Source organism: Geospiza fortis, unplaced genomic scaffold (assembly GCF_000277835.1).
Source record: "Geospiza fortis unplaced genomic scaffold, GeoFor_1.0 scaffold279, whole genome shotgun sequence".
NCBI classification, from domain to species: domain Eukaryota; kingdom Metazoa; phylum Chordata; class Aves; order Passeriformes; family Thraupidae; genus Geospiza; species Geospiza fortis.
The window spans coordinates 3,199,980-3,214,261 of NW_005054352.1; the positions used below are offsets into that span (position 1 = coordinate 3,199,980).

At 36.1% G+C, this 14,282-nt stretch overlaps 1 protein-coding gene across 1 annotated transcript in view; it reads right to left on the reverse strand.

Moving 5' to 3' along the window:
* Positions 1 to 14,282, reverse strand: part of PCSK5 (proprotein convertase subtilisin/kexin type 5) — a 229,539-nt gene that overhangs the window by 66,297 nt on the left and 148,960 nt on the right. Inside the window, 3 exon segments of the mRNA XM_031058930.1 lie at position 1; positions 4 to 57; positions 5,005 to 5,141. The exon segment at position 1 is cut by the window's left edge and continues 71 nt beyond it. Coding sequence (XP_030914790.1) covers position 1; positions 4 to 57; positions 5,005 to 5,141 — 192 coding nt within the window.

Below are 14,282 nucleotides of genomic sequence, written 5' to 3' on the forward strand. Positions count from 1 at the left end.
GTGAGTAAGGCTGGATGGATGTTCCATACAGAACTAAGGACCACTCTTTCAATTTGCCTGGAAGTTAAGTATTATAAAACTGTTTTCAGAACTACTTCTCTTCTGTGTCTTACAAAAGTATGTAACTTTTAAGCATGTTATTATGAGTAGGTATGGAAGACATTGCTTTTCGAGTAAGTGCAATAGTTATTTTAATATAAGCTGAGAAAGTATATTTTCTTCAATCATATCTTCATACTGTATTTTCATTGCACTCCAATCTCTCGTAAATCTAGCAAATGTTTGCACCATGGGCTGAACTCAATATAAACAATAAACAAAACATCTGAGCATACAGTTATTTGGAATATATATATGGTACTGCATAAGGTGGTTTTGATCTAGATTTCACTATCCCCTCAGAACACTATTTATTGTCCAGTAATTATTAATTGAGATCTTTTAGCTAAGTAGCTGTATTCAGAATTTTGACTTAAGAAAGGGATTTCATTGACTTTTAGGACACAACTTGATGAACAAGAAACACCTTCTCTTAAAATTTCCATGGAAGAACATCACTGTCCCCCTCAAATCAGCATAATTTCTAATTTTTTTGTGCCAATTATTTGGCAGATATATCACTCCACTGTCTGCAATCATCACTAATATTTTATCCTCGTAATATTTGAGTGAAGACAGAAAAAAACATTGGGCCACCTGAAGCATTAGCTGACTTTCTGGTAAGTTTTTTTTGGGAAGAATAAAAATATAAAGGTGTATCAAGTCATCAGTTCATGCTATCAGAACATAAAGGGTGAACTTTCAGTCCCTAGCTTTCTCTCTATACTACTAGGTGAAAAAAATTTGAAGAGCAAAAGCACTCAGGCCTGAAATAATGCCTAATGAAAAGATACATAAAAACCACATCCCTGCTTGAAAAGGTGCAACCCAAAGTTTGGTATCAGCCCATCATCTTGGCTATGTTTATCTGTCCCAGAAGAGCTAGTTGTAAATGTCAAATTTTCATTAGAACAATGAGAAATCAGAGAAGCAGGGAGAATTTGAATGATCCTGTTTTGGAGGCTGTTTTGTGGTTAAAACTCTTCACAAGGAGAACTTATTATTTAATAAGAAATGTAATCCAGGTATGACACTTCTCAAAAAAATAATGTAGTATACTTCATGTAAAATTAAATTCAAGCAATCTTCCTCTTCTTTCATTTTAATGATATTCAGACACTTAAATATTATTCTTTTGGACTTTCCAATCTATTAAACCAAATTAATTAGACCCTTACAAATGATTTTCTGTATTTTTCCCAGTGTCATCTGGTAGCCTCGACTGACATGACAAAGACAAGTATCTCTGTGCTCATACATGTATGCTTCTAGCAGTAAGCAACAATAACCAAATACACTACCTGACAGATCATAAGCTAATTATTTTAAATAATTTATACTAGGGCTGAGGATGGAAATCTCTTTTATCTCTATGTTTCTTGTCAATCCAATTTAATCTTTTTGAGACAAAAATTTCTACACTTCATATGAAACCTTCTCTGCTGTATACTCAGTTTTTGAGTAGAAACTGCAAACCAGAGACTATATCATGTGGCAGTTGTGTCACACAGTAGCTTTCAACTTTTCACATCTGAATTATTACTTGCTTTAAAGAGACATTTGATCTTGATTTAAAAAATTAACTGCTGATGAATCTACCACATCTGCTGTTAAACTGTTGGCTAATTACCTTGGTGGTAAAACTGGATACACTTTGTTTTCAACTTCTTTTCCTACCCACAGACATGTTACTCCTAAAGACCCACTGGATTAAAAAGATCCAAATAATGCATTTTCTTCCTCTAAAGACATGTGGAAATCAAGTTACATCTCGATGTTCCTTAGACTGATCCAACTGTGTCCTTAATGGCACTTTTCTTTTTAAAATGAAGTCACACAGGGAGATAATTTTCAACCAGCTATGCAGTCATCTCTACTGCCCTTTCAAAGATACATCTTCTTCATATCCAGTCCCTGCCTTTTTTTGAGTTCTAAACCACTTCCAGAGTGTACAAATCATAATACATTGGATGCAATTAAAAAAAAATGTTTGTTTTGCTAAGTTATTCAGATATTTATATCCCCATTTATTACGAGCCAAAACTCACTTAAAGAGAAAAATATAATTTTTTCTATTTTTCTCCCAGAACACTGGTAAAAGTATTTGCAAGAACCCACTAAAATAACCACAGGTAAAGATGCTCCTAAGGCACAGCACATTGCATTCGGATTTTACACATACTTGATCTTGTACTAACATCACTGCAGGAAGGATTATTACTCTGAATGCATATATAATGCAAAAGGACAGCAAGGGGAATAATGTAGGGTCTCTCAGGAGATTAGTTGCCTTTTAAGAATGGTTCAGTAAATAAGGAGGGGAAAAATTCATGCGACTTGTTAGCAAATAAATTAGGACTGCCTCAAGGTGGGTTTAATTTGCACAATGAAAATATTTCAATAACTAAGTATATACACATACACACACACTTTTATAATGAATAAACAAAGTATGCCCATTTAAGCCAAAATCTTTCTTTCCCCATTTTTGGCTGATTCCATCAGGTAATCTGGCTAGAATAATCCTTTCCTTGCTTGTATTTAGAATGTGTAACAAAAGTCCCATGTTGTATCTATAGAAGAAAGGGTATATTGCAATGTTTCAGGGCAAACATATATCCATCTCCATAAACTCTTCAGAATTAAATGTAGAAATCACATGCATTATTATTATGAACTGGACTCTTAATTTCTTTTCAGGTAATAGATATGGCATTACCTTGCTAATGCAGGGATATGATGACACATTGGGTCCTTTTTAATTTGATTACAGAAAAATGGTGACTCTTAATTATAAGACCTTTCAAGAGCTGAGTAAACACATGCACAGAACACAAACAAGAAACAGGCATGATGATGATATCAGTGTGATAAACTTCAGGCTATGGTGATAAACTGGAGAGGCACCATGAACTGGAGAGGCACCAGGCATAAATTACGTTTAAGCACCTTTTGTTTACTTCATGTTCTCTTCAGTGCAGAGACTAATCCCGATATGCCCAAACAGCTGAATTTATCCACCACTAATATATGGCAGGCACTTCCAAATCTTTTTGAACAGAAGAGTTACTGGACAGCTTTCATCAGAGGGCAACCACTGCTCTAGAAAGATGGGGGATACATTACTAGACAGTATACAATGAACCAGGATCCAAATTCACAACCACACTGCATCTTGTGAAAACCAAATGCACATAAAAACCAAACTACTCTCAAGCAGTGTTTCACATTGTGGTTAAAAAAAAGTAGAGGATAAGCCCTCCAGCAGGATTTTTTCAGTAAATCAGCTTCCTCCACACCCCTAGGTTTTACAGACCCACTTTCTCCCAGTCCCCTAGCCATACTGTGCCTTTTCCAGAGTTGCATCTTTAGGCTTTAGTTCTGATGGAGGAAAGGATATCAGTTCCATTAGATTAGCTACTGCAGCACTGAGAGAGTATACATAATGTATTGAAATCAATAAACCTATACAACTATATATGTAGTTGTATGTATATGTATGTATATATGTAGTTATATATGTAGTGTGTAGGAGTGTGCAGGAACAGACCTGGAAGTGTAAAGGTGGAAATGTAGCAGGCCACTTTGAGATCATCCTGGTGGTGTAAAAGGCCTGTACAATATAGCTGGAGAATTGTCTAGAATAAAAGTTTGCAAAATGGCTCCATGCTACCTATTTTTTAGTGCAAGGTGTGTGTCAAGGAAGAGGGAAATAGCTGAAATGTGTTGCTCTGTGGTTGTCCTTCATGCCTGTTGGAGGAACCAATGGGTTCCAGTACACACAAAGGTGAAGAGCTACTCTAACTTGTCCTTCACACCAGAGATGTTCCTGGATATGTCAGGAACAACAAGTGTAAAATGGAGTTGAAAATATTTGATTTTTGTCTCTTTTCAGTAATTTGATTAAAATTAAATGACTTATTTGCTGCTTAATACCTCCCCGTCTATCAAATTCTAAAGCACTGAAAATTAAAAAAAAAACAAAACCCAAACACAAAACCTCCTCCTGAATCTCTGACTAGTTTTGCTTATACTCTGTGGCTGCTTTTCCAAACACATTTAGTGAGTACCCCTTTTTAGTGTACTGGAAACCTCGCTTTTCATTTAGTGGTGCATTTAACATCATTTGGTTAAGATCAAACCATAGCTGGAAAGCTATGGTGAGAAGCCACCAGTGGTGATAAAGTGAATTTAAAACACTGGCAATATTGGTGTTTCCTTTCAGAGCTCTAGGGGAAGATAATCAAGATTCTTAAAGTTAACCACATGACTATACAGCTAACATTTTAAGAACATCAGCCATGGTGTAAAAAGTTACCAGAGTCTAGAAGATGTTTTCTGCTCAGAAATTTTGAAAATCATAATTTATCTTGGTTTTCATTAGAAGACCATATTGACCACATATTGTGTAAAAGCTTTTCAAATTTTGGCTTATGATTGCTGGTTTACTATCCTAAAAAACTAAACTCAGGTTATATAGACTAGTGAGTCAGGCAATAGGACAATAGATTTGATGGCTGGACAAAGAACCTTTTTTAAAAGTTGAGACTGGCTATTGGAACATAACACAGCTAAAGTAGAGTAGAAATAAAGAATCAAAATTCTCATTCAATTTTATCAACAGTGATTGAGTGAGACTGATCTGTATGTTAATTTTTTTTTAAACAGATCATCTAAAAAAACCACAGAAATAAGTTCAGAATAAAGGTGGACCATGTATCTTAAAAGGTAAAAACTAGTAACATAAAAATGAAGAGTGCATTGATAACTTAAATTTAGAATAATGCTCTTTCCAGCTACGGCTTCACACTAAAACCAGTGAGATGTTCCAGCTGTAAATAAAAGGTGGAAAACAGCAATCACTTTTCAGAATTCACACAGCCCACACAAATGTTAGAGTCCTACCTGGAGTCTTGAAATTTCTCAGCTGAGATGGAGTGTCACAGATTTCCAAGATCCAATCACCTGCAGCTTTTTCACTCCAGCAGTGAGTAGTCATAAACTCCCAGTTTTTGAATCCTTCCATGGAATGATCAAATAGCCTAAAACAAATGATGACATTATTTCAAGGCACACATTCTTTTTTCCTGGGGAGCTATGCCTCCAAGTGCGCAAACTCTTGAATAATAATTCTTAAATAATCTGCCAGTTTGTTCATCTGTACCTTCACATAACATTATGCATGATGGTTCTCTCACATGTATTACAAGCACATTCAATAGTTCTTTGTTGCTTGATGCAAGAGAGTCTTTACATGCCATCATGCTTTTATAATGAAAAAGAGAATGGCAAGCAAATTCATTGCAATAATGCCATAATTGCTAATGTTCTTTAATATGATTTGTGGGTCTTGGAAAACCTGCATATAATACAGAATTCCATTGCTTTAACAGCATGATGTAATTATAAATAACTTGTAAGCTGGAAAATCTCAGTAACATTTATTTTTGGCTTTGGATTGGAATAGTTAAAAGGGGTTGGAACACAATAAAAACAATAAATTAAAGACAATAGTGATTCAATACATTACTTCTTGTGAAGAAGTAATATGCAACTGAGACATTGGCCTCAATCCTCGAACAATCAAGGTATCATCCTCTTCAAACACTTCACAGAATTCACTTTGGGTAAAAGTGAGAGACTAATGTAATCTGATGGTTTAATCAAACCAATACCATTACCATAACTTAATTACTTAGGCTGTGGCTGAAGACATTAGAACTTAGGCCTGGATTATGATAATTTCTAGTATAGGGGGACCAATTTCAGATACTGCAATGTGATTGTGATACCCTGTGAGACAAGGAAGGAGGACCCTTCCTGGCAGGAGATTAGACACAAGAGAATTTGCACTTTTATTTAGTGTTCACAGTGTGTTGCTTGGTACTATTGATGAAAAGAACACTCTCAGTAGGACTGTTGCCTCCAACAAAATCATGTGGCTCAACTTAAAAAATATACATATAACTATATATTCACATATATGTATTTTATATATATTTTTGTGTATATATATTTGTGTTTACATATTTTTATTTATATATATTTTTGTGTATATATACACACAGAGATATGTATACATGTCAATTTATACATGCATGTATATACATACATATGTGTGTATAATATCTATCACTATTTAAATTTGATCTTTTTGTGTGAAAGCTCCACTGTTAATAGCTGCAATTAAATATTTTTAAAAGACAAGAATCTCTACAGTAGAAAATCCAATGGATTGAGAACGCTTTTCCATAAAACAGAGAAAAGCCTAGCATTAGACAACATAAATATTATATTTTAATTCATCTGAATCTGTTCTTTTCCAAGTTTCAAGCTTTTTTCTCAAAAGGTTGTGAAATTCAGCAAACAGGGAAACAGGATGCTTGTGTAGGTACATTCCTGGTGAGAACTGCCACACTGGATAGAAATAAAATGCCATAGAGTTCTTGCTGGAAGCTTTGGTCCATCAGAGGCATGGGGTCAGGTACTGTGTCCAACACTTCTTGCAATAGAAACTGTATGGACCTACAGGATTGGTGCACTTCATAGGGCTCATACAAAACCTGATTTTCATGGTATCATTTCAAACATAAAATCACAGAATCATAGAGTATCCTGAGTTGGGAAGGATCACGAAAATCCAACTCCTGGCGCTACACAGGACAGCCCCAAGGATTACACCATATCTCTGAAAGCCTGCCCCAGTGCACAACCACCCCTGGATGAAGAATCTTTTCCTAATACACAGCCTAATTCCCCTGACACAACCTCAGGCCATTCCCTCAGATCCTGTCACTGGTCACCACAGAGGAGATTGGTGTCTGCCCCTTGGCTCCCCTCAGAAGGAAGATGCAGACTGTGATGAGGTCTCCCCTTAGTGTCCTCCAGGCTGAGAATGACAAGTGACCTCAGCCACTCCATGTATGACTTTCCCTTCTGACCCTTCACCATCTTTTCAGCCTCCTTTAGATACTCTCTAACAGCTTTATAACCTTCTGACACTCTGGTGCCCAGAACTGCCCCCAGCACTCGAGGTGAGGCTGCCCCAGTGCAGAGCAGAGCAGAGCAGAGCAGAGCAGGACAATCCCCTCCCTTGCCTGGTTGGCAATGCTGGGCCTGATGCCCCCCAGGACACGCTTGGCCCTCCCGGCTGCCAGGGCACTGCTGGCTCATGTTCAGCTTGCCATTCAGTTTGGGCTACCTTTTCCCATTTTAAATGAATACCTATAATAGTAGTCTAATTTATTAGCACTTATAAAATGAAATTAAAATATACATTGGGATTCATTTTCACTGATAATTGTGTGAGATTTTCTTCTGATACAGTTCTGTGCTTCTGTGTATGTGCCTGTAAGTGTATACGTAGACACATTTTGGGGCAGAACGGGCTTATTTCATGTCACTATTAAATCAGTTGTGTGAATACAGCAAATCTCACAAAGGTATGGCACATACCATTTACTGAAATGGTAGAAATTATTACACAGTCATTATCCAGAATTTACATGCAAGTATGTTCAATTTAAGTTATGTAGGCTATTTCCAACCGTTATTTGAATTACCATACTGTTGTTTTCTCATAGCTTATGTATTACTTTCTAAACACCTTATCAATGCAACAAGACATCAGTATTTCTCTTTGCCATTGTAGCACTAAATTATATAGTATTATGCAAGTACTGTGCAATTACAAATTTGTATTCACTGAGGTCTTGTTCATATACATTAGAAACATAAGTTCCTCTTTATTTTTACTGTACTTAGTCTGATATTTTCCATATTACTTTCTGGGTAACTAGGTGTGTCTTGTTTTGAAATTTTAAAGTGTTGTCGGATATGCATTCTAATAATTCTTTTAAGTAATTTTGCGTAGAAGAGAAAAAAAGTCAACGTGTCTTGTTTTTAAGAACACGGTTACGTACAATATACTGTGACTGGAACTGTGAGCTTTCATCCATGGAAATGGGGTAAATCGGGTAATATTATTTCTGAGAAAATTTACTGTTTTTTTTTAAAGAACACCTCTTTGAAAAAGATTTGAATTTTATAAAATAAGGTCTAAATTGGAATCTTTGAATGTATGAACTGTGTTTCCACAAAAGATTCTACAAATAAGTCAAAAAGCTACAGACAGGTCAAAAGAATAGTGAAAAACAAAGTAGAAACATACTGACTCTGAGTCAGTATGTATTTTGGACATACAAAATTGTCCAAGTACTTTTGCTTTGCTTTGTTTATGCATTAAACTCTCAAATCAAAGAACCTATGAGACAACGCAGGGATTTCACTTTCAGTGAAATAAATGAATGAAATGATCAAATGTTCAGCTGTACATTCCTTATTCAGAAAGAAATGCATAGGATCTTTTAAGGAACATGCAGCCAGTCCAGAATTTAATTTTGCAATTTGTCAAAATTCCTATCAAAAACATACTTATGACATAGATTATCTTGGATTAATAAAATTTAGTACATGGTCTGATGAACTGCTAGTTGACTATTACAGATTATTATAGACTAAAATACTTAAACAAGATAACTAGAATAATCTGATTTTTTTTATGACCATGATCATATACCTGTACTTGTGAATGTAACACGCTTTTAAAGACCAAAGCGATTAACAACATTTGAATTTTCAAAACTTATTTGCTAACATAACCACAACAGAATGCCAATTCTGTTACTCAATTACTCAGGGGACCTTTCTTAGAAACAGAACACTCAACATGGAGTGGATGTTACTGCATGATTGACTATATAATTATAAACTGCTGCCTACAATGAACAACAGCATTAAAATAAAAAAAAAAACAAACTTGCTCTTGTCTTTCTAAGGAGTTTTATGCCATACTCATAACATACCATATGTATGTCTAGATAAGAATATATGTTATACAATGTAGAATAAAATGATTATTTTTCTTAAAACAAATTAAAGAGTTTTGATCTCTTTCACTGCCGCCACTTCAGCCTAAAAATCGCATAACCTTTCTCTTCAATAACACAATTTAAAGCAGAAATATTAATCTGTAATCAAACTTTAGACCCAGTGGAAGGCAATTAGCCACTTTCTAATAGCATTAAAAAACCCAACAAACAAATGTCTCAGCTTTTCAACAAAGAATCTTTAAATTCCTAAATGCTTGGAAGAATTTGTTTCAATTTTTAATTTCATGTGAGGAAAGGCAGCGAAGATAGTGGATTTGTTTAGCAACACAAGCATCGCCCATTATGAACATTCAGAAGTAAATACATAAAAGGAGCTTTTTTTCAGTTATCAAGATTGTTTGTTTCAGCTGAGAAGGTGCAGCTGCACCTCACTGACAGCAATGGTTGTACACTGAATTAATGCATTAAGAGCCTGGAAACCGTGCACTAGCTAGTGGCTGCAGCTGCAGTAGAGTAGCTGGAAAGAGGTAAGAATTTTCTTCTCCTGCAGCAGCTGTCTTTGTTATGATGTGCTCCAGCACACAAACTGGCAGCCTCATGGACAAGTGGTCCTTGCCCGGAAGTCTGCACAGCCACCAGACTTCAAGCGTGCTTACAGTTTGAAAAGACTACGTAGTGCCTTCCCAAGCTGCACACCTGAAAGTGCTTTGGTCAACTATTTTCTTTAAAACAGCTCTTCTCCACAGGGTTGAATCATCAGCTCCCTGTGAGATGTAGCCCCTGAGAAACTGCAGACAGCTCAAACTGACTTAACCAAAGCTTCGGCCAGACCCTACTGCCCATCTGCACTGAAGTATTTGGAAAAAAGAAATGGTCAGAGAACACACTAGGCATTTCAGAAGCTTTTTTACCTATATGTGGGAGGTCACTTAAAATTTATGGATTTGGAGCTAAAGAAAACATATTTAAAGTATTTGCATACAAACTTTTTTTTCATTTCCATGTTACATCTGGTTATCACAGTTAGTTTTATAAAACAATGGATATCTCTGAACTAGCATGATAAAGTTGTTTGGAGTAACGTGAACAGTAGTGTACAATCCTGCCAATCTGAAATAGTGGCTAGTATGGCAATCACCATATTTAAAGGCAGAGTGCTTGTCCCCAGGAACTACACATATCCACATTAAATGATCCATCATTACTTTCGAACATGTCAGGCTGAGGAGCTCCACACACTCCACTGGTCAGCCAACAGCTTGGTAGTGGTATATCTATTCATCAATCCCACAAAGGAAAAGAAAATATATATAGCTAGCATGAATGAAACAAAACAGAGCAAGTATGAGTTGGGAGAAATGGTTTTCCAATAACTGTTTCACCCTGTAGACACAGTACAAGCACAGGGTTATTAGCTTATTGTGGACTTAGATTACTACCGCCTCAGAGACATTTTCAGTGACACTCAGCATGAAGTTGGCCCTTATGCTTCATCATATTAGGATTAAAATGTTAGTTTTCTTTAATATAAGAGTATAATATGCAAGCTGGAAAAAAGATGCATACTTATAAAGAAAATTTTCCCCTATTTTAGATCACCAAGGCATTTTATGAAGCAAACAATTGAGTAGGATTAGATAAGAATAACTTGGATTTGGTGTAAGAGTCCTGCAGAGGAGGATATTATTAAAATTTACTGATTGTCTAAGGTTTCATGATAGGAAAAAGATGGTCATGAAGATACATTCTTTTGTTACTGAAGAGAAGTATTATTAATACCAGGGCCATATAAGCTTATGAAGCTAGTGGCCTGGAAAGTTGCCACCATGTGGCTGAAATATTTCAGTTACGCAGTTCAAATGGCAACAGCTGCTTTAAATTTAAAGGGCAAGAATTAAATAAGCCATGACTTCAGTGGGAGACAAATGAGCCCTAAGTTTGTTTCTCCTACTCCCTCTGTATCTAGCTTCTCCTCCACAGCCTGCCTGTAGTGAATGTTTGTTAGAACTGACCTTGGTATGTCTCAAAAAACACTCAGAAACCCACGCTGCCAAATCCACCGGCCAATTGTTTTTGGAAAGAGGATACTGTTCCCCTTTGGACTTAACTCTAGCCTCATCCTCACACCAGCCAATACACTTCCAGCTTGTATTTTCCTCTGGTGCAGTGCATCCAATGTAATCATGTTTAGTACTTTCCAAACAACAAAGCAGATGTTCCCTGTAATGCAGATTTTGAAGAATGCACATAAGGCTTAAACCAGTGACAGTGTTATCCACCAAATGCCTGCGAAGGAATCCACATCGTCTCAGACTAACAAGTTTTCTTACTGAAGTCATTTTAGGGGGTGCCAACATTAAGGATAAAATATGCAGAAAAAAGGCCAAATATTGCCTTGAGGGATGTACTTGTCAATGCACCAGAAATTACACACAATTACTTTTCTTCCAGAATTGGTGGAGAAGTGCACATGTAAAATATACCTTTTGCACTTAAAAACATTTTACCAAACAAACTGTTTCAAATTAAACCCAAATGAGTAACTGTAAAGCAATGGGACTTTCCCTGGTTTCAGTAAAAACAGCTGGTATTGCTGCTATTAATCCTGCACATGTACATTAAAAATCCTTGTATATCTGAGAAAAACATCTCAGTCAGGTAGTAGCAATGTACAACAGCCTCTGGAGCCTTTGCCTATAGCAGAAAAACCAGACTATTTGCTGCCAATGTATCTCTGCATTCATGCTTACAACTGAAGGCATTTATTCACTGATATTCAGTATTATTGATACATTAAAAATCAAATGCCTCATAACTAATTTTTCATACTAGAAAAGAACATCCTATTTCAAGTTTTAGTTCATAACATGATGCTAAAACATATACATTGGCAACACACAGCATACTCCTATTGTCAAGAAATTACTCCCTCTAAGCTGTATGACTTCTTACAGCAAGGACAAATGAAGTAAGCCTTGAAACACCATTTCAGAAAGTATTGTGTTCACATCCCTCACTTTACCCTAAGAAAGGCCTCATGAAGGCTCTAGGTATTTCAGACCTAGAATTTGTAAGATACATTTGTCCCTAATAATAGAAGCCCAGAGTTGTCTAGTACCCCATCAGCTCAATGCGATGGTAAGTCCATATATTTCTGAAGTTTCCATGGGAAGGGAATTTCTGGTGAGACTCTATGAGCTCTGTCATGAATAATTTGTTTCCTGGGAAGTAAAAAAATGTGAAAAGGCCTTTCAGGTTTCTTTGTTTTCTGTTTAGTCTTCTGAGACTATCATATAAGAAAGAGCTGAACATCCTCTTATTTTATTACATATATTTGCATGCCCTTTCTCTTCTGCACATACAGAAAACAATTATTTTTAAGGTGCAGGGGTTACGAAGACACTGATTGAATTAAATTTTGTACCTATCCCACACACCAATCATCACCAGAGGTGAACTGTGAATCCTGGAATGTATTTCCCACTTGCTGTGAGTCAGCTGCAGCACATGAGAGTCTAGAGCCAAAAGTTAGCTGTGTTAAGACCACTGGGTTTACACAAGATTGTTTTGTTTGGATACCTAGTTGGATGGCTTTCATGTTTTTTCATTTTGAACTGAGGAAGAACTACTACATGAAAATGGAAGAGAAAACTAAAGAAGGATTTCTTCAAACAGAAAAACAAAACCCTGTTTCATAACTAATAAGAGAAACCTGTCTCACACTCGTTAGCAGAAGACAAATTTTTTGTTCGGTGCAGTAGTGCAGCAGGAAGACATGGACATGTGTGCCTATGTGCTTTATCAGCAACCTATAACAGTACTCACAGGAGATATTCTAGAGGACCCCAAACTTCCAGGACAACTTCCTCTCCATTTGGTGAACTAGTGTCTACAGCTTGAAGAATATTTTCAGTTTACCTTTTCTTTTAATTTAACATAATCTCTAATGAAAATGTGTATTCACAGTCCAATCAGAACCATTTGACCTCCACCTGTCTCCAAAACAGGCTCTTTGTTTCAAGAGGAAATATAAATCCTTCCATCATTGAGATAGAGGAGGACATGCAAGTCTCCAGAGCTAGATAATGAGCATTTTTGGCTGAGGAAGCATGGAGGAAAAGCAGTCTGGAAAGCAGGCCACTCTCAATCCATTAAAAGTCCTGAAGAGTAGGACTAGGGATATTAATTTTGTGAAGATTTAAGCATGATGGCAGAAGAGTTCTCACAACACAGGTTTGATAGATGGCCTTTTTTGCAGTTTCTGATACATAACATCAGTAAACATAAACTTTTCTGTGGGAGCCATGCCCTATGTCTAGCAGAATGGCAGTCATCTACATCAAGTCATCAAGGAACAAGAATTACCTATGTTCCCATGAGGAAGATTTCTAGCTAGCTGGAGAAGTATACAAGCATTTCTTACTGTAAATGTAACTTATTTGCATATTTGTAACTGGTGTAAAATTTGGAAAGTATTCTGATGTTTCTTAATGCCTTAGCCATGTCTGGTAGGAGGTGAAAGACCATGGATTTAGTGAGATTTACATGGGAAAGACTGCCAATGTTTTCTTTGAAGAAAATTTCTGCTAGTAGATCAGAGAAATAGAATAATCACTGAGAAGTCTTCCAGTTTGCTAATGATTCCCTCCACTTACCATTTGTCCAATGATACATTGGACAAAGTGATACTTGTCTGAGTTCAATAAGAAGAATAAAAAAGACAATTTGACACACTATGACAGTTTCTCCAAAAATATAACGTAGAGGTGACAGGATGAGGAAGAAGATTGATCTTTCTTAGTAGCTGTTGTAAAAATGGTTGGACATTTGAAAGTATCCATCACTGAACTGATGTCTAACTTTCAAAAATTTTTGGAGGTGATGTCTAACTTTTAAAAGCTTTAATCTGCAATTTACAAATGAACCCTTTAATTTCAAGTGCTAGTGCTACTTTTCAGCGTTGTCCTACTATGAGCTTTTCATGGATTGAGTATGTTTACTTTGAAAAAAAGGATTTGGAAACAGGTAACATCAGGGTTTTAAAACAAAGTAGTAAATATACACTATTCTATCTGATTTTCATTGCTATAAAAAAAAGGATAAGAAAAGAGAAAAACGAAAAATAAGTGGCAATATGTAGAAACACTTTGATTCAGCTTCCTTATGAACACTAAATCTGTTTTCTTCACATTTTCCAGCCATCTAATAAATGGTGAGCCACACAAGAACTACTGAAATTGACTAATCTTTGTCTTGTTAAAACTGTCAACAGTTTTAACACTACTCTTCTAC